The sequence below is a fragment of the Heliangelus exortis genome, chromosome 3, assembly GCF_036169615.1.
Source record: "Heliangelus exortis chromosome 3, bHelExo1.hap1, whole genome shotgun sequence".
Classification (NCBI taxonomy): Eukaryota; Metazoa; Chordata; class Aves; order Apodiformes; family Trochilidae; genus Heliangelus; species Heliangelus exortis.
Genome location: NC_092424.1, coordinates 13817931 through 13833846, shown reverse-complemented (window position 1 = coordinate 13833846; position 15916 = coordinate 13817931). Strand labels below are relative to the sequence as shown.

Sequence of the window (15916 nt, the reverse complement as noted above, 5' to 3'; positions counted from 1 at the left end):
AGCAGATGGCAATCCACTATGACCCAAACAGTTATGGCATTATGAAGCTTTCTTCCATTACTGGTTAAAAATCTTTTAGAAACTTAACATGAAAGAGGCTGTTAAATACTGTTTTTTAGATCCCAATGTACTTTGAGGTCACTATACAGTTTTCATTGTCTTATCTTCTAGATGGGAAAATCTCCAGAGAGAAAGTAATAGTCTGTGGGTCATGCACAGGTCTGCAAGAAAGCTGAAGTTCAGAGCATGGTCCTTTCTGCTTGCTCAAGACAGTTTCAGTCATCCTACCACAGCTAAATGACAAAGGCAGTTTTATTCAGGTGCATTCTGTCAGCTGCTCACCCACAGTCTGCAGCTAGAACAGGATTTTTATTTTTTGCATTCAGCCATCAGCCAGAAGTTCAGGACCAGGGATGGCTTTCCCCTAAGGACTTGAAATAAAAACCTCCATTATGTTTCTCAAGAAGGTAAAACAACAAGAAATGCCAATAGCCATGGCAGAGGGTCTCTCCCATGGGAATGCAGAGAGGTGTCTGTAGCTGGGAACAAATAACTCTGCATTTGGAGTTGCCACTACTTCAAAGCTTGCCAAGGAAATGTGTTTGGTAAAGTCAGCACTAACTCTAGCCTTTGAGGAACCAGCTCCCCTGCCACCTTCACCTTACCTCTAACAATCCAGAGAACAACTTCTGTGTTCAATATTTAGACCCACTGTTTAATTTTTAAACAGGAAGCTTCCTTTGCACCATGGTGCTGAGCCACTCAGATGCTGTGAGTCTGCAAAATAGGTTTGCTTCACACAGCTGAGTTCAACAGTTAGATCACTGCTGGGGCCTCTGAGACACAGCAGGTCATTTAAAGATTTTCTTTTTTGCTGGATCTGATGGGTTTCTCCTGGTGAGCCTTGCTTATAACTATCAGGGTGTCTCAAACGTCACTGAAATTCTCCTAGTTGCATTCTGGACATCCCCACTGCTAGCCTGGAGAAGCACCAGAGGTTGGCCTTCTTGTGGCTTGCTTTAAAGGACCAGGAGTCAGAGCACTTGGGTTCTGTTTACAGTTTTTGCACTGCCTGATGTGACATTAAACATGTCTCTATACTTTTATGCATCTGTGTACCCACATAAAACGCAGGAGTTACGTAGAAAGAGGCATTGCTACCTCATGGAGATGTTAAAAAGCCTTGTTCATTAGTTATTGCAAAGTGCCTTGAGACCCCAAGCTAAGCAGAGGCAATGAGCTGTGGTTATATACTCTTGTACAACAAACGAATGGTGTTGCACATAAGCCTGACCACGTTGTGGTCTCTGTGGTGCATAGGAACCCTCTGTATTTTATGGTCTCTGCTGGAAGTGTTGCCTTCTGGAAGTAGCTGCATCTGAGTGAGAGAAGAGAATGGAGTCATTCTTCTGGCATTAAAAGAGCTCTTTTCAAGCTATCACGTCTTCTTTGAGCAGTCTCATCCCATGGGTGTATTGGGCTTTTTTCAAATGAGGCACAGTAGTCCTTCAGCTGGCACAACCAGGCCTTGGTGCTAAGCTGAGAATACTCTTCTCAGTCCTTTTGTCTTGCACAGCTCTCTCTGATCTTCACCTGAGCTTGGGTCTCTCCTTTGGTTTCTGTGCCTCATCCTTTGTGGATTTATTCCCTCTCAATCAGTTGCTTGGCTGGCCTCTGTGTTACAGCTTTCAGCTCTGCTTTCCCCCTGGTATTCCCTGCTAAGGTCATTTTGTGTTGGAGAAAGATCTCACTTTTCTCTTCTGAAGGTTCACGTGCACAACAGGATCAGAGGTGCAGACTTTTCCAGTCTCTTTGATTTCAAAAGGACAGTCACGGTGGATCCTGCTGTGTAGGATGATGCCATTCTAAGAGAAAGCTTGTGTCTTCTAACTTCAGTTCACAACCTGTGACCTAGAGCCACAGGTTCTCTCTGATGGAGAGAAGCTGAGGTGTTAGACCAACCCAGCAATATCAAAAAATTTGTGGGCTCCAACCCCTCCTCTGAATATCAGTGGGTGTCTGGAGCAGCCACAAATTTGCTCCTCTCAGCCACTAGGGATGGGACAGAAGCCTTAGAAGCTGCTTTCTCACCCTTTTCCCCCTCTGTCTCCTTGTGCTGGGGATGAAAGGCCCCCCCCAACCCACCCAGCAGCTCAGCCTCAGACCCCACAGGCATTGGCTCAGCTGCCATGTGGCTGGGCACTCCGGAGCAGTAGCTAATTTGGATTAGGATGCTAATTAGAAATGAGTGGATTGAATGGAAAGCACTTACCCAGGGTTAATCAGCAGTTAAGTGCCAGCCCAGCCATCTCCCCGTGGCTGTGCTCAGCTTGCAGGAGTGGCAGTGCCCGCTGAGCTTACAGAAAACCCAGCTGTCCTGCCCATGGCTTGCAGCACAGACACAAACCTGTGGTAGTAAAGACCTTTTTGCAGGCCACAGCAGGAGGCTGCTGCCTCTTCTCTCACTGATTTGTTGGGATACTGAAGAGAGACAGGCAGGAAAGGGGAACAACAGCATGGACACCTCATTTCCCTGCCACAGGTGTCTGCAGGCTTTTGATGTCTGTTTGGATGATGGTTATTTTAATTTCCAAATGGAAGGGATGGGGAGAGTTTTGCTGCAGGGTAGGAGGAACCAGAAGGTGCAGCATCTCACAGTCAAGATGCTGTTCATTTTGTGGGTAGTCTCTCCTCTCTGGTACAATATAGCAGATTTTGGTGTGCATGATAGGTGTGTGAAGCTCCTAGCATCATGATGATCCATGTCTGGAGCTTTCTGTCTTCATATTGCAGAAAGCTTCCCTTGCCCATCCTATCCTTGGTACCCTGCCCATAGGTTGCTGACTCAGCTCTGTCCTACATATCCTGCTAGGGTCACCCATGGTATGACAGAGAAACTCCTGCCCAGGAACCAGCCACCGCTGAAGATGCAGGAATACAGAAGCCCAAGTAGGCATTTAGACTTCTCTTTATCTGGACATGATAACAGGAACAGTGTGGGGGGTAAATCCCAAAAAGTTAAACCTTGCAGCAGAATGCCATGGATGAGGTTTCCAGCACATCCTACACCCTTAGCAAGAGCCTTGTTTTCCTTTCTGTATGTGTTCACAGCTTGTACATACTTCTCCTTTCATAGCATACCACCTTGCTTTTATATAAATGCAGAAGTTCTGGGCTTACTGTGTCTGTGCTGCTGGAATAGCCTGAGATCCCACTCTCAGCTTATTCTCAAGCTCAGATTTCTGTACAGGGACCCTTTCAGAACACAAAGCAATTTTCACATCACGTCTTTGGCCTATTTTCTTGTTCTTTTCTGCCTGTTTCCTCCATCCATTCCTACTAGGTCAGCAATGCAAAGCTGGTTCTTGGCCTTTGTTTTCGTGGCTCAGGAGCTGCCTTTTAACTGCAAAGGTTATCATCTTCAGCCTGGTCAAGTCTAATTCATCCTGTTCTCTGCAGTCTCTCCATATTGGGTTATGTCTATACACAAGATTTTTCACCTGTCTTACATTATTGCTGTAGGGTGTAACTGTCTTGTAGTAGTAATAAAACCAAGCCCTGTTGCACATATGGTTGATCCTACATAAAAATCTTTTCCCTGCACGACTTATTTTGTTAGGGGAACCAGTATAAGCTGCAATATCAAATGGGCCTTTTAGCTGGTATAAATTGGATGTACTCTAGCTAAATGACACATTTGTAGCACTGAGCTGACCTCTTCTCCACAGCTGATTTTTTTCACATGTGTCATGGTTTAGTTTAATATATAGCCCAAAGTGGGGTCATCTAGTGGTGCTTTTTTCCTTTCTCCTGGGGAAATTACTCTAGCATCAAGCTGTTCTGGCTTAAGAGCCCTTGTGGCCTGTTTGCCCTCAGTGCTTTTTTTACCCTCCTCTACATTTGTCCCCTCAGACTTCCCAGCAGAATCTCTCTTCCTCTTTAGCCCTAATAGCCTTCTTCCATTTCATCAGACCATCACACCCATCAACCTCAATTAACCCTTCCATAATCCTACTAATCATCAATATATTCCTTGTAATGTAGCCTCCTCCTGAGGTCAGGGGCTTCTCTTGATGCAGAGCTGCAGTGGTGTCATGGCAATGCTGTGCAACTTGCTGCAAGCACCCAGGCAGCCTTAGGGAGGAGGAAGAGGAGGTTTAAAAGCTGCAGCTGACCAGCCCCTTCCCTTCCCTCCCCTTCCCTGCAGATAATACCTGCCGCTTTGAGGACGAGAAGATCTGTGGCTTTGTGCAAGACAAGATGGACAACTTTGATTGGACCCGGCAGAACGCCCTGACCCAGAACCCCAAGCGCACTGTCAATACGGGGCCCCCCACGGATATCAGCGGTACGCCGGAGGGTAGGCACACATCTGGGTTTCCTTTGGCTTGTCAGTCCTGCGGCTCTGGGAGCTGCTGGAATGCTGATCTGCTTTCCTCACAACACGCTTCTCCTCTGCACGGGGCACAGGGAGCAGGCAGTTAATTTGCATGTTACTGATTGGCATTAAACACACAATTAAAACGCCCACGACTTTGTTTAAGGCAATAGTGTGAGCATCAGTTCTTGTTACCAGCTAATTGCCTGCTGCTTAATGCCCTTGTCCCATTTGATGCTTGTTTTGAAGACAAAAAAAGGATAAGCAAGTAGGAGAACATCTCTAACACCTAGAAACGGCCCTGCTGTTTTTAGCCAGCTCTCGACTCAGAAGTCTCGGGGAGGGAAATAGATCTCCCTAGTATCAAAAAGGAGCACAAGAGAGCAGGCAGGAGCTGCCTGCAGGGTGGCAGCAAGTGCCTCACCTCTATTTGAAGGAGACTGGTGTTGTGTATTGCTCACAGTAGCTGTGCATGGAGTACGTGCTCCCATTTTAGCTGGATATTACTTTCCCCTTTCTCTAATGAGGAGAGTAAATTTGTATGCAAGCACAAATCTTTGAACTCAGAAAAAATGAGGAACATCCAATGGCCGGCTAAGGAAATGGCTTTCCCCATTAGTGTTCAGTACACCAGCCTGATCGAGCATTGAAAATGATGCCAACAAATTCAATAGCTAATCTCTTCCTCCCTGGGTTGTTAACAACTACTTTGGTATTGTTCTCTTTAGATAACAATATTGTTTAGGCCAGATATACTGAATCCTCTCTCCCTCTGCTTGAGGCAGAGAAATTAGGCAGGAATTGTTTCTCCCTCCTCTTTCTGGTTTTCTCCTTGCACAGTGCAGTCAGCTCCAGGGCTCCTTGTGCTGCAGAAGGGCTCATTTTGCACCCAGACAGATGTGGCTGCCTGCACTCACAGCGGGGCTGCTGGTGCCCCCCTAAATACTGCAGAGGCAGGGGAGGCACTGCAGACATCCTGCAAGTCTCTCTGGCCAGCATCACAGTGGGTGCAGAGCAGATGGGAAGAGCGAGGCCACGTCTGTCAGAGGAGGAGTGGTCTCCCAGCCCTTGGCATCCCGTCGCCTGCAGGGAGGGATGTGCGGTGCACGCTGCCTTTCCCCACCTTTCCCTCTCGTTCTGTAGGTTATTACATGTTCATCGAGGCGTCCCGGCCCCGGGTGACGGGAGACAAAGCCCGGCTCATCAGCCCCCTCTACAACATCACAGCCAAGTATTACTGTGTCTCCTTCTACTACCACATGTATGGGAAGCACATCGGTGAGTACCCTCCGGGGAAGGTTACATCCCCGCCTAGTGTGGGCTGTCAGGGAAGACCTCCAGCCTCTGCTGTGCCAGCTGTGCCTGCCACCAGCCTTTCCTGAGTCCTACTCCAGTGCTTACAGCTTCAGGGTGGGCTGTTGCTTTCAGATGCTTGTCTCTTACCTATGCCCCAGCAGTGATTGTGAGGCTGCTGCAGCCCATCCTCCAAGCAGTATCTCACAATCAGCCATCACCCCTTCCCCTCTGGCTTGCTCCTCTAGCATAAGGCTCCTTCCCCTTCCACAAAAAAGAACACTCTACCCGTTTGCACACATTTTCTCTGCTCACAGCCACAGCTGCCTTGCTCCAGGCAGCAAGACAGCAGATGAAGAGTCTGTCAGAGATGAGACAGAGGTGGAGGGGCTTTGTGGCACCAGAGGGCTCTTCAGTTGCCGCAGCTATTTTGGGGTGGGTAGGATGTGTGTTCCCTCAGCTGTGGCAAGGAGCTGTCTGCTCTGCCTGACTCCCTTCTCTCTAACTGTAAGCCTATGAGTGTAGCACCCCAGAAGTGCCTGGCACAGTAATGAGTTTCCAGATCCAGTCAAGGAGCAATTGCTAATTCGTCACCTCTTGATTATAATTTCATTAATTTGAATAATAGATGCACTCTTCCCACAGCACGCTGAGTTATTAATCACCTGCTGGACTGGAGCCTGACTGGAAAATCAGGGCCCAGGCAGGAATGTGTCCGCCCTTCAATAAACGGGGTTAATTAACAGCTCTCTGCCTTGACACTGTTGATGTCACTGGGAGGGAACAGGCTCCTCAGTCCAGCCATCACATCTCTGCCTGCGTGTGGCATGGCAGAGAGGTTAAGCTGCAAAATCTGAGATCTCCTCTCTCAGTGGGGATGAGGCTGAACCCCTGACCCTGTGGATGCAGGCAGGTAAGGGCTGGGCTGTGGTTCACTGAACAGATCTCCATCTCTGTCTTTGCTCTGAGGGCTCCTATTTGCTGCCTGTACTCAGAGTCAGGTTAGGTTGGAGGTGTTTGCAAACACCTGTATTCCCCCTGCAGACAGGCTGCTCCATGCTGTCTTCATGCCTGCGGTGGCATCTTGTTCAGGCAGAGTGATGTCTGTGTTGGTTCACAGCAGCTTTTCCTGGACCTGCTGGTCTTGCTTAGCTGACAGTCCAGCTGTTAATGCTGGCTGGCAACCTGCCTCCTTCCCTGCAGTTGTATGGTGCAGTCAGTCAGCCTCGATGCCTGGTTCCTACTCTCCTCCTGCAGGCTTTGAGAGGGATATCATTCTTTGCTACTCCAATGAAGAGTGGCCCAGACTGGTGGGAGATTGGCCAGGCAAGAAGATATAGAGGGAGAAGGCCTCTCTTACTCTGTTTCCTTTAGGAATACTTGTTGTTTCCTTTAGGAATACATCTACGTGTCATATGTATATGTACATTTCACAGACAAAATAAAAGCCCATCAACTTTTGCTTGGTTTTGGAAGAGAGCTCTGTCTTGCAGCTCTAATTTGGTGGTCTGTCTGGAGGTGGAGTAGACTGGACACACCAGGGAATCAATTCATTACAGGTTTTTGGTTTTTAGTGTTTTAACTCTATTTATTTGCTCTACTCACAAATTGTCCCAAGCAAAAGACACAGGGACTCCCAGCACTTAAGAAAGCCACTGAGTGCCATTTTCTATTCCATAACTTCAGACACCTTCTATATCTGTTCATTTTTCCCTTCATACTCAATGTTGCTGCCCTTGTCTGCTCCCCATTTTCCCCTTATTGAAAAAAGGGGCTGATATATTTGTTTGAGGTAGACAGACTCTCAGACTGTGCTGTATGTGGCTTAGTCTAGCAACCCACAGTTTTTCTCTCTGCAAATTGAAACTCAGTACCTTCTACCTGCTCCTCACTTTGGAGTTTCTTTCAGGGCCAGTCATGATATCATTCTGTCTTCTCTTCTACATAGCAGGGCACCAGAGACCTCTCCAGGGAAAATCAGAAAGCCTTGTAGTCTTAATATTCTCTGTTTTTCACCATTGCCACTATGCTACTTACTAACTCTCATTCTATGTGGTCTTTTTCCTTACTGCCACCCTGGCAGCACTCTGGCATAGCTGCCCTCATCCCTGCACCTGCACAATTTGACCCACGTTAGGGACACTCTGTTTCACCAGCAGGTCTGATGTCTCCATCTACATTTCTAATCCAGGTTGGTTACTCCCTCGCTGGTTTGACTTGTGTGGAAGTTGTGAAATCCTGCTAGAAAGCTTTAGCTTGTTCAAACAGTGCCAGGCTCAGTGCTCTTGATGGCTGAAGTCCTCTCAGAGTCCCCTGAGGAAGTGGCAGCCTGCCTGAGGGCAAAGCAAGTTTCTTCAGCCCTGGGTTGGAGGAGAGTGTCCTCTTCCAGATACAGGGCTCCTTGCTAGGACTTCTGTTAAGTGGGGAGACAGATCCTGGCCTCCTACCTTTATCACAGATGTGACAGTATGAAGGTAAAGACAGGGTGGCTACAACACTGGGTCATGTCTTGCTTCCCCTATAGCCAGCTATCCCTGATGTCTGCAGACATGGCCTCAGGCACTGGCTCACCTAGTGCCAGCCCAGTCCTGCTAAGCCAGGTGCCAGCCCTGCTGAGCCAGCTGTGACACTTAGCAAGAATATAACAGATTGCTCCTGTTGGCAGACAGTGCCAGCAAGAGGCCATCTCCCAGACCAAGCCTTACCTAGCAGCTCCAGCTCCATCGTGGAACAAACTGAAGCTCTGTCACTATGAAAAAAAGCCGTATAAAATCCCAACATTTATTTATTTTTTTAATAACCCTTTTATTACCTTTTTTCCCCCTCTACAGAACTTGAAAGCTGGTTTACTCTCACAATTTGACTATAAAATATCCATAGCTATCCAGGCAAATCTTCCCTGGGAGAGTTTCCAGACACTACTCGTTTATAATAGATATGACGGAAGAGAGAAACAGAATACAAATGGAGTGCTTGTAGCCATGGTATAAAATATTCAGTGACTAGCAGAGCAGGGTGATGTTGAGGATCTCTCAGCTGGTAAGAGAGCAGAGTGAAGGGGAGCTCCCTGGGGACAGCTCCCCTTCTTCTGGGGTTATTTGGTCACCAGTTTTCCTTCCTCCAGCCCATTCCAGAGCAAGCGTTCACATTGCCCTATGATCCTACCAGCCCAAACACAAAAATCAGGGGGAAGGGAAGAAAACCCATTTCACCAGCCATTCAAGAATGAGGGTGTCTTATGTGTGGCAGGTGGATGGAGTTATATCAAATAAGCTTGCTTGCTTGTTTCAGGAGAGGAAGCCAGCCATGGCCCGCAGAGACCAGTCATTGAGTTCAAAAAGGCTCTTTGTTGAGTTGGCTTGGTGAGTCAGCATCACAGATGAGATCAGATCTTCAAGTCCTTGCTTCAGCCATCAGACTCCTTTTCCTTCCTTCCCAGGGGCAGCCTGGGAGGGGGATGCCTTTTGGGGACAGTGTCCCCAGCAAACTGCTCTCACTAAAGGCCCTTGAACCCTTTTTCTCACATCTCCCAGCTCAGTGGTAGCCAGTTTATGATCCTCTGGAAACTTTCAGAACTCACCTGGATGCATTCCTGTGTGGTCTGCCCTAGGTGATCATGCTTTGACAGGGGGATTAGACTAGATGATCTCTAGATGTCCCTTCCAACCCCTAACATTCTATGATCTATGATCTTTATGGCCTTCTACCCACTGCTGGATGCTCTCACAGACCCTGCAGCACGGGATGCCTTTGTGCCTTGGCTCTTAATGCTATAGCTCCCTATCTTGTGGGCCAGTGACTGTGCTCATGAGGAAAACACTTGGCTCAAAGAGTTTACTTGCTTACAGGCATACATACATAAAAGCAGTGATGTAGGGTGCACCCAAATAGTATTATTTTAGCCTCCTTCAGATTTGTGACCTTACGGTTGACCCTTTTCAAACTATGTTTATTATAGTTTCAGTAGCTGTAGGTACTGCACACAGGCTTATGTCAAGATAAGGCCTCAGAGAGGGGGAAAAGGCAAAGATCTCCCCTTCCCTGGGGTATTCCCAAGATGGGACTGTTCGGATGCTTCCTGAAGTAAAACTGGCAAGAACTGAGCTTCAAGAGCTGGGCCTGACTGAACCCAATGGCTGAAGATCCTGCTCTTGGCTTGCAACTTCTGTATTTTGAGCCTTTCTGCACTAGCAGTATCATGGTCTTACCTTGGCCAATTCCTCTCCCAGAAATCAGGGAACAGGCCGTGTGGGAATGGTCTAAAGCTGCATCATGGGAGGATAAGATTAGATATTAGGAAACATTTTTCAACTGAGATGGAGGTCAAGCACTGCAACAGGCTTCCTAGAGCTGATCAAAGTGGTCAGGCATGGAATAGTGGAATGATGGTTGTAGGTGAACTCTTTTCTCTATCTCTCTCTCTCCCTCTCCCTCTTCCTTTTTCTCTTCCTTTTCTCTCCACTGCCCTGTCCTGCCCAGCCTTTTTCTGTTCTGCTATATTCTATCCTAAGATACTTGTGAGGAAAAGTGCTTGGGATTAATTAAGAGGGATTTTGGTTCTGAGTCACTAGAAGCAATGAGACCTCATCAGTTCACTTGCCAAAACACCCAAGTTCAAGAAAGCCATAAGCTGTTTCACAGAGGTAACTGGGTTGTAGGCAGGTGACTTACAGTGGTGATGTCACCACTGATGCCCTCCTCATGAGTAAGAAACAGATTAGAATTGCTTGCCAAACTGCTTGGCTTCTTTTCTTCTTCAACTCAGATGATGCAAACAGTGCAAAGCTGTGTCTGAGAGGTTGCGGTGGGTGATCATACAGATAAGCCAGTAGTAGCATGGATGCCATGGGGCTGCATCTTGTTTGTGACAAGTGACAGTAGTCATAGCTGTCAGGTCACACAGATGAAGACAGATGTTTCCTGTGAAGAAAGGCTGAGAGAGTTTGATTTGTTCAGTCTGGAGAAGAGAAGGACCCAGGGAGACATTATAGCGGCCTTCTGGTACCTAAAAGGTTCCTCCAGGAAAGCTGTGGAGGGACTTTTTACAAGGGGGTGTAGTGATGTGGTGAGGGGAAATGGTTTCATGCTGAAAGAGGATACATTTAAATCAGATATTAGAAAGAAATTCTTTACTGTGAGGGTGGTTAGACACTGGAACAGTTTGCCAGTAGAAGCTGTGGATGCCCCATCCCTGGGAGTGTTCAAGATCAGGTTGGATGGGGCTTTGAGCAACCTGGTCTAGTGAGAGCTGTTCTTGCCCATGGTAGGGGTGGCTTGAACTACATGATCTTTAATGTCTCTTCCAGCCCAGATGGACAGGTAGCAGCCATGTCAATGTACAAGAAATTTGAACCATGAAGACATCCTTTTTTGTAGGATTTAACATCATAGCTCCCTTGTTCCTACCCAAACCTTGTTTATAAACACGGTGCCCTGATACTGCACAGTTACACTGGCACCGTGAAGGGAGCTGCATTCTGTTGGATATATAAAGTTTGCCTTACATGGAGTACATTGTTCAGGAAATCCATGCCATTACCTCCAGTGCAATAACTCTACACAGTAAAGATTACATCACTGAATTGACTGGGGGGAGGCTGATTTTCCTAATGAGTATGATTCATTTCCCTCTAGGCTCTTAAAAAAAGTTGCAGTTAAGTGAACAGTTTGTAATGAAGAAATTGATTCATTTTTTTTTAATATTCTTTCTTTTCCACTTATTCAGATGAGCTCTTGGCTTTTATCATTTGTCCATCAACAGATGTGTATTTGACTACTGTTTTGTGCAGACATCCAGAAGCTTCCCATGGGCTATGGCATGGACCTTTTGGATAGACTGTGGTCTCTTCTAGTAGCATCTGCTTGTTTTTGGGGAAGTTAGTCAAATAGCATCATCATGACCAAGAATTATAAATACCTGCTAAGATAACCACATATTTGTAAAGTGTCATTCATGCTCTATATGTTCAATACAGTGGCTCCAAACCAAAGACTGTTGAAGTCATTGTTTTTCTAAAGACTTCAGCAAAGTTTGGATTAGAGCCATATATTTAAAGATTATTAAGACCAGATGGGACTGATACATCATCTAATCAAACTTCCTTTATAATCAAGGACAGAGAACTTCCTTCAGTTACTCTTGCTGGAGCCAAGTATGTGTCTACACCTTCACTGGATGTTTATTTACAAGGAGTACCAACAGCATGCTTGGCAAGGCTTGCGGGTGTGGGACTGAATCATCCCCAAGCCAAGAGCTTGGCATGTATATCTGAAGAAGACGTGGAGAGGAGAGAAAGGTATTCAGGTGTGGATTTGCTATATGTCATTTTTATTCCACAATTAACATGTTGATGCAGGCATCCTGCTTAGTACCTTGCATCTGGGTATGCTCATCAAGGCCTTTCCTTGCTCCTCACTAGCAGTGCATCACTGAATCAAGTTCCCAGTACAGCTACCCACTGAAAAGTTGTTCTTTGAAAGTCGTCTTCTGTCTTACCAGTCATGATCGGATCACATTCTTGCTGTAGAATTTGTTGGGAGGGAAGGTTGTCAGGGGCACAGATTGCTGACACCAGTTCTTTGGGAGATGTCCTGAATTCCCACAGGTCACGTTTGCTCCTGCTCACCTAATTTTAGTCAGTGTTACTCATCTGGTGGGAAGCTGCTATGATTCCCTCTCCCTTTGTCCAGGCTCTCAGCAGAGTGTCTTTCCATTTAAGCTTGGCTCACAGCAGCAGCAGCTTTGTGCAGAGTTGAGTAGTTGTAAGGATATACTGCAACCTGATCGTCTCCTGAGGCATCAGGTTTTGTATCAATTATTCAGACCCTGAAATTGCTAGATACAAGACTAAGCAGACACTTACGAGGAAACAGGAGCTCTCAGTGCATATCCAGCTACTTCTTTAGCACTCCCAAGTCACTCTTCTGTTCTCTCCATGGACCATTAGCTATTTCACCACTGCCATAATTGTTCAAGTGGAGACTGAAGTTGGTCATTCAAGGTGCACATCTGGAGTCCCCCTTGGGTGCTCTAACAGATAAAGGCTGAGGGGCTGGAGTGCACAACTATTTTGCACTACTTATGCAACCTTGCCAATGTGTTAGTGAAGTTCAACAGGGCACGATTTTGTAATGTATTGAAATGTTCCCCAGAAAATCAAAAAGTGCTCAGCTAGTGTCAATCATCATCATTACTTCCAGGAGTTACTGCCTCTCCCAAAGAGAGCTCTGCAGGGATAACAGGCACCTCAGCACTTGAACAGCAGAATTCTGTAGATCCAGGCTGGGAGTCTCACTGTCCCAGCCAGTCCCCTGAAGTTTTTTGGTGAAAGTATAGCTGAACATGAAACAGGAAGGGAGCCTTTTGCTATGATATGTCCTGCCTCAAAGCTGGGAACACATTTTGTCTAACAGGCTTCCTGCAGCAAACTATGTCCTGGGCCTGAAACATTTCGCCTCTCACATCTCCTTGGGTCAGGCAGAGGAGGAGTCCAGAGAACAGATTCGAAGTGGTGTCTTCAGTTCAACAGGAAGAATATGTGATCTCAGCTGCTCAGTCCTGCTGTCTTGCTGGCTTCCCCATCACACTAAAACAGCCCATCTGCTCCAAGCCCTGCAGCCCTGCAGCTGCCCTGTGCTTGGCTCCCTGGACTGAGAAAGCACAGGCTGGGTGATGATGGGGAAATAGGTTGTTACTAGAGACAGAGAAGAGACAGGCAAAATCTTCCTCAGCATAAGTACATCTGTTTCTGCAGGGTTTTTTTCAGGAATCCTCCCACACACACCACTTGTATTTGGGGGCTCTGGGAGGCTCCCTCTTCTCTCAGGTTTTTGCAATGCCTATCCACAGAAGGGAGGCAGGCAGACTCTATCTGGCTGTTATGCTCTTTTAAACCTGGCAGTGTCTGTGAAGCAGACTCCTGTTTCAGCTCATCTGAGAGAGATGATCACAGTGCATGCTCTCAGTCCGAGAGCTGAGCACATAAATTGCACAAAGGACCCAACTGTCTCTGGTGGTGAAGATGAAAGGGTCCCTTACCAAAGCTGGGAGAAGAGAGAGCATTTGCCTGGAGGCATCTGGGTATGTCACAAAACAGAGGGTGAGCAAGGAGCAAGCAGACCTCACAGCAACTACGGTTCATTCTGCTTCCTGAATCTGCAAAACTGGTGAGAAAAGTTGCCTACACGTGATCTCTGTTATGTTCTTCATACTTCATACTCCCACTTTCCCCTAGGCTGGCCTCTTCTTCCTAAGCTAGCATTTCTGGTGACCACCACATACGGCAACAGTAAAGACAGTAAGAAGCTGCCTTCAGACTGCTTGATTCCAGAAAACATTGGAGGGGGAGAAAGATGGGCTGTTCCAGCTCACTTGGCCAAGGCACTGAGCAAGATCCTGCCCATGGGCTGGGTAGAGCTCTTCTTCACAGCTTCACCAGAGTAGATCTCAAATCTTGGTCTTGGTCTTTGTAATGTGAAATAATCATCTGGCATCTACCCTGTGTAGGACCATAGTCCCACCTGGGGTTTGAGATTAATTTAGATGCTCTAATGTAGAGTGCTCAGCTTTAGAAGAGTGGTGTGTGGTGCAGGCTGCCAGGTGAAAAGAGAGAGGTTGCTGTGTCTGACAAAGACCAACACTGGCTGTCTTTCTACTCATGACAAACAAGAGTCTCACCCAACCAAATCACTCTCTGGGCCTCCAAGGGCAAGGTGGTGCCATGTTTGGGAGGAGTAAGGCCACAAGGAAAGCAGCAGGACAGGGATATTCTGCCCACAGAAGCTGCCCACCTTGCACTGGGGGAGTCAGGGCATCGCAGGTTCGTTCCCACCAGCAGAGTACATCCCATGCTGCTTGCCAGGAGCTGCACAGAGGAACCAAGGCAGCAGCATCCATTTCAGTGGGGAGTACCTGGGGCTCCCTGTGCCCTGCTTGGGGCTGAATCAAAGGCATCTCTGGGCTCATATGCAGCTGAGCAGCTCATATGCAGGACCTGAGCAGTGATCACCTCTGAACTTACCCCCTGAATCATCCTCTCCCCTTGCTCTGCTGAAATCATGTTTCCTTCTGCTACTACAGTCAGCTTTCCCTGACCAGCTTTTCCCTGACTTTGTACCTTTATTACATCTTTTCTCCCATCAGAATTTCACTGGTGAGCTGTGGTTCTTTTCTGTTAAAGAAACAAGGATTTGATCCAGCTGTCTAGTTTATCTACTCAAGCCCAGGAAGGAATGCAGCACTGCTGTCAGGGAAGGGTCTGCTCCTGCCTGCTTTGCATTTAGGTTGCATTGTAGCAGGCTTGCTGGGAGAACTCCCAAAAGGCAAGGATGAACTCTGGCTACATGGGTAGAAGCAGTGGCTGTGGAAAGGTCATAACTCCTTTCTTAGGACTGGTTGGACAGAAGAAGAGCTGCTCAACTGCATTTAGACCAGGATACCTCTCGTCATGCTCTCTGATTTCAGGCAGGCTACATTCTGTGTGGTTTTTGTACAGGGGATCCTCGTTAGGAGCAAAAGGGAAGGCCCTAGATAAGGGGTGTTACAGGTTGTTCTCAGTCTCTGGAGACAGAGTTCTGCTCAAAATGTCCAGAACTTTTCACAGCCACAACCTGTCCATAGATGGTGAGGTTCCTAAGAGCGGACATCCTTAACCTTTGCAAGGATTTCTGCATAAAAACAAGCTGTTGAGGCAGGTCTGGAGTATAAAACAATAGGAGACATTTCTGACAAATACGCTTTTTCATGTACTGCAATTTCCTCCCTTTTTGGGGCTGGTGGTATTTCATGAAGAGTGAGAAAGCCCATGAGAAAGAATGTCTGTGTAGAGAATTGTATAGACACACAGGTGATGTAAATTATCCCACATATTGGTTCTGGAGGGAGTCATGCAAGGAGCTGGAGTGTTAGCTTGGATTATCGTGGCACAGGGCACACAAAGCAAATGGGAGCTCCTCTGCATCCCAATAGTGCCTTCTGGCAGTGTGCTGCAGATGCCAGTATGGAGAGGGCTGTAGCAAGGCAGGATGAACCCAGGGGGGATCTCCATCTCATGGTGGAGCCACTACTGTGCAGGAACAGGGTTTGGCAGCACATTTGGGGCTGTTAGGAGGCAGAGACCAACAAGGCTGCTCAGTAAGCAATCAGGGCACACACACTGAGGGCCTTCCCATCATTGACTCTGAGAATATTGGGTGCTTCCCAGACCTGTTGATGTGGGCCAACGAGTGCCTCTCTGGGAAGGTATT

The 15916-nt window shown here is 47.2% G+C and overlaps 1 protein-coding gene across 2 annotated transcripts in view; it reads left to right on the top strand.

Annotated features, from left to right (window-relative positions):
* Window positions 1–15916, top strand: part of MDGA1 (MAM domain containing glycosylphosphatidylinositol anchor 1) — a 142064-nt gene that overhangs the window by 116027 nt on the left and 10121 nt on the right. Inside the window, exons 14-15 of one of the 2 annotated variants that reach the window (XM_071739355.1) lie at window positions 4208–4348; window positions 5522–5656. In XM_071739355.1, the coding sequence (XP_071595456.1) occupies window positions 4208–4348; window positions 5522–5656 (276 nt within the window). Of the gene's footprint in view, window positions 1–4207; window positions 4361–5521; window positions 5657–15916 lie in introns of both variants that reach the window. The other variant, XM_071739354.1, reaches the window with a different exon arrangement.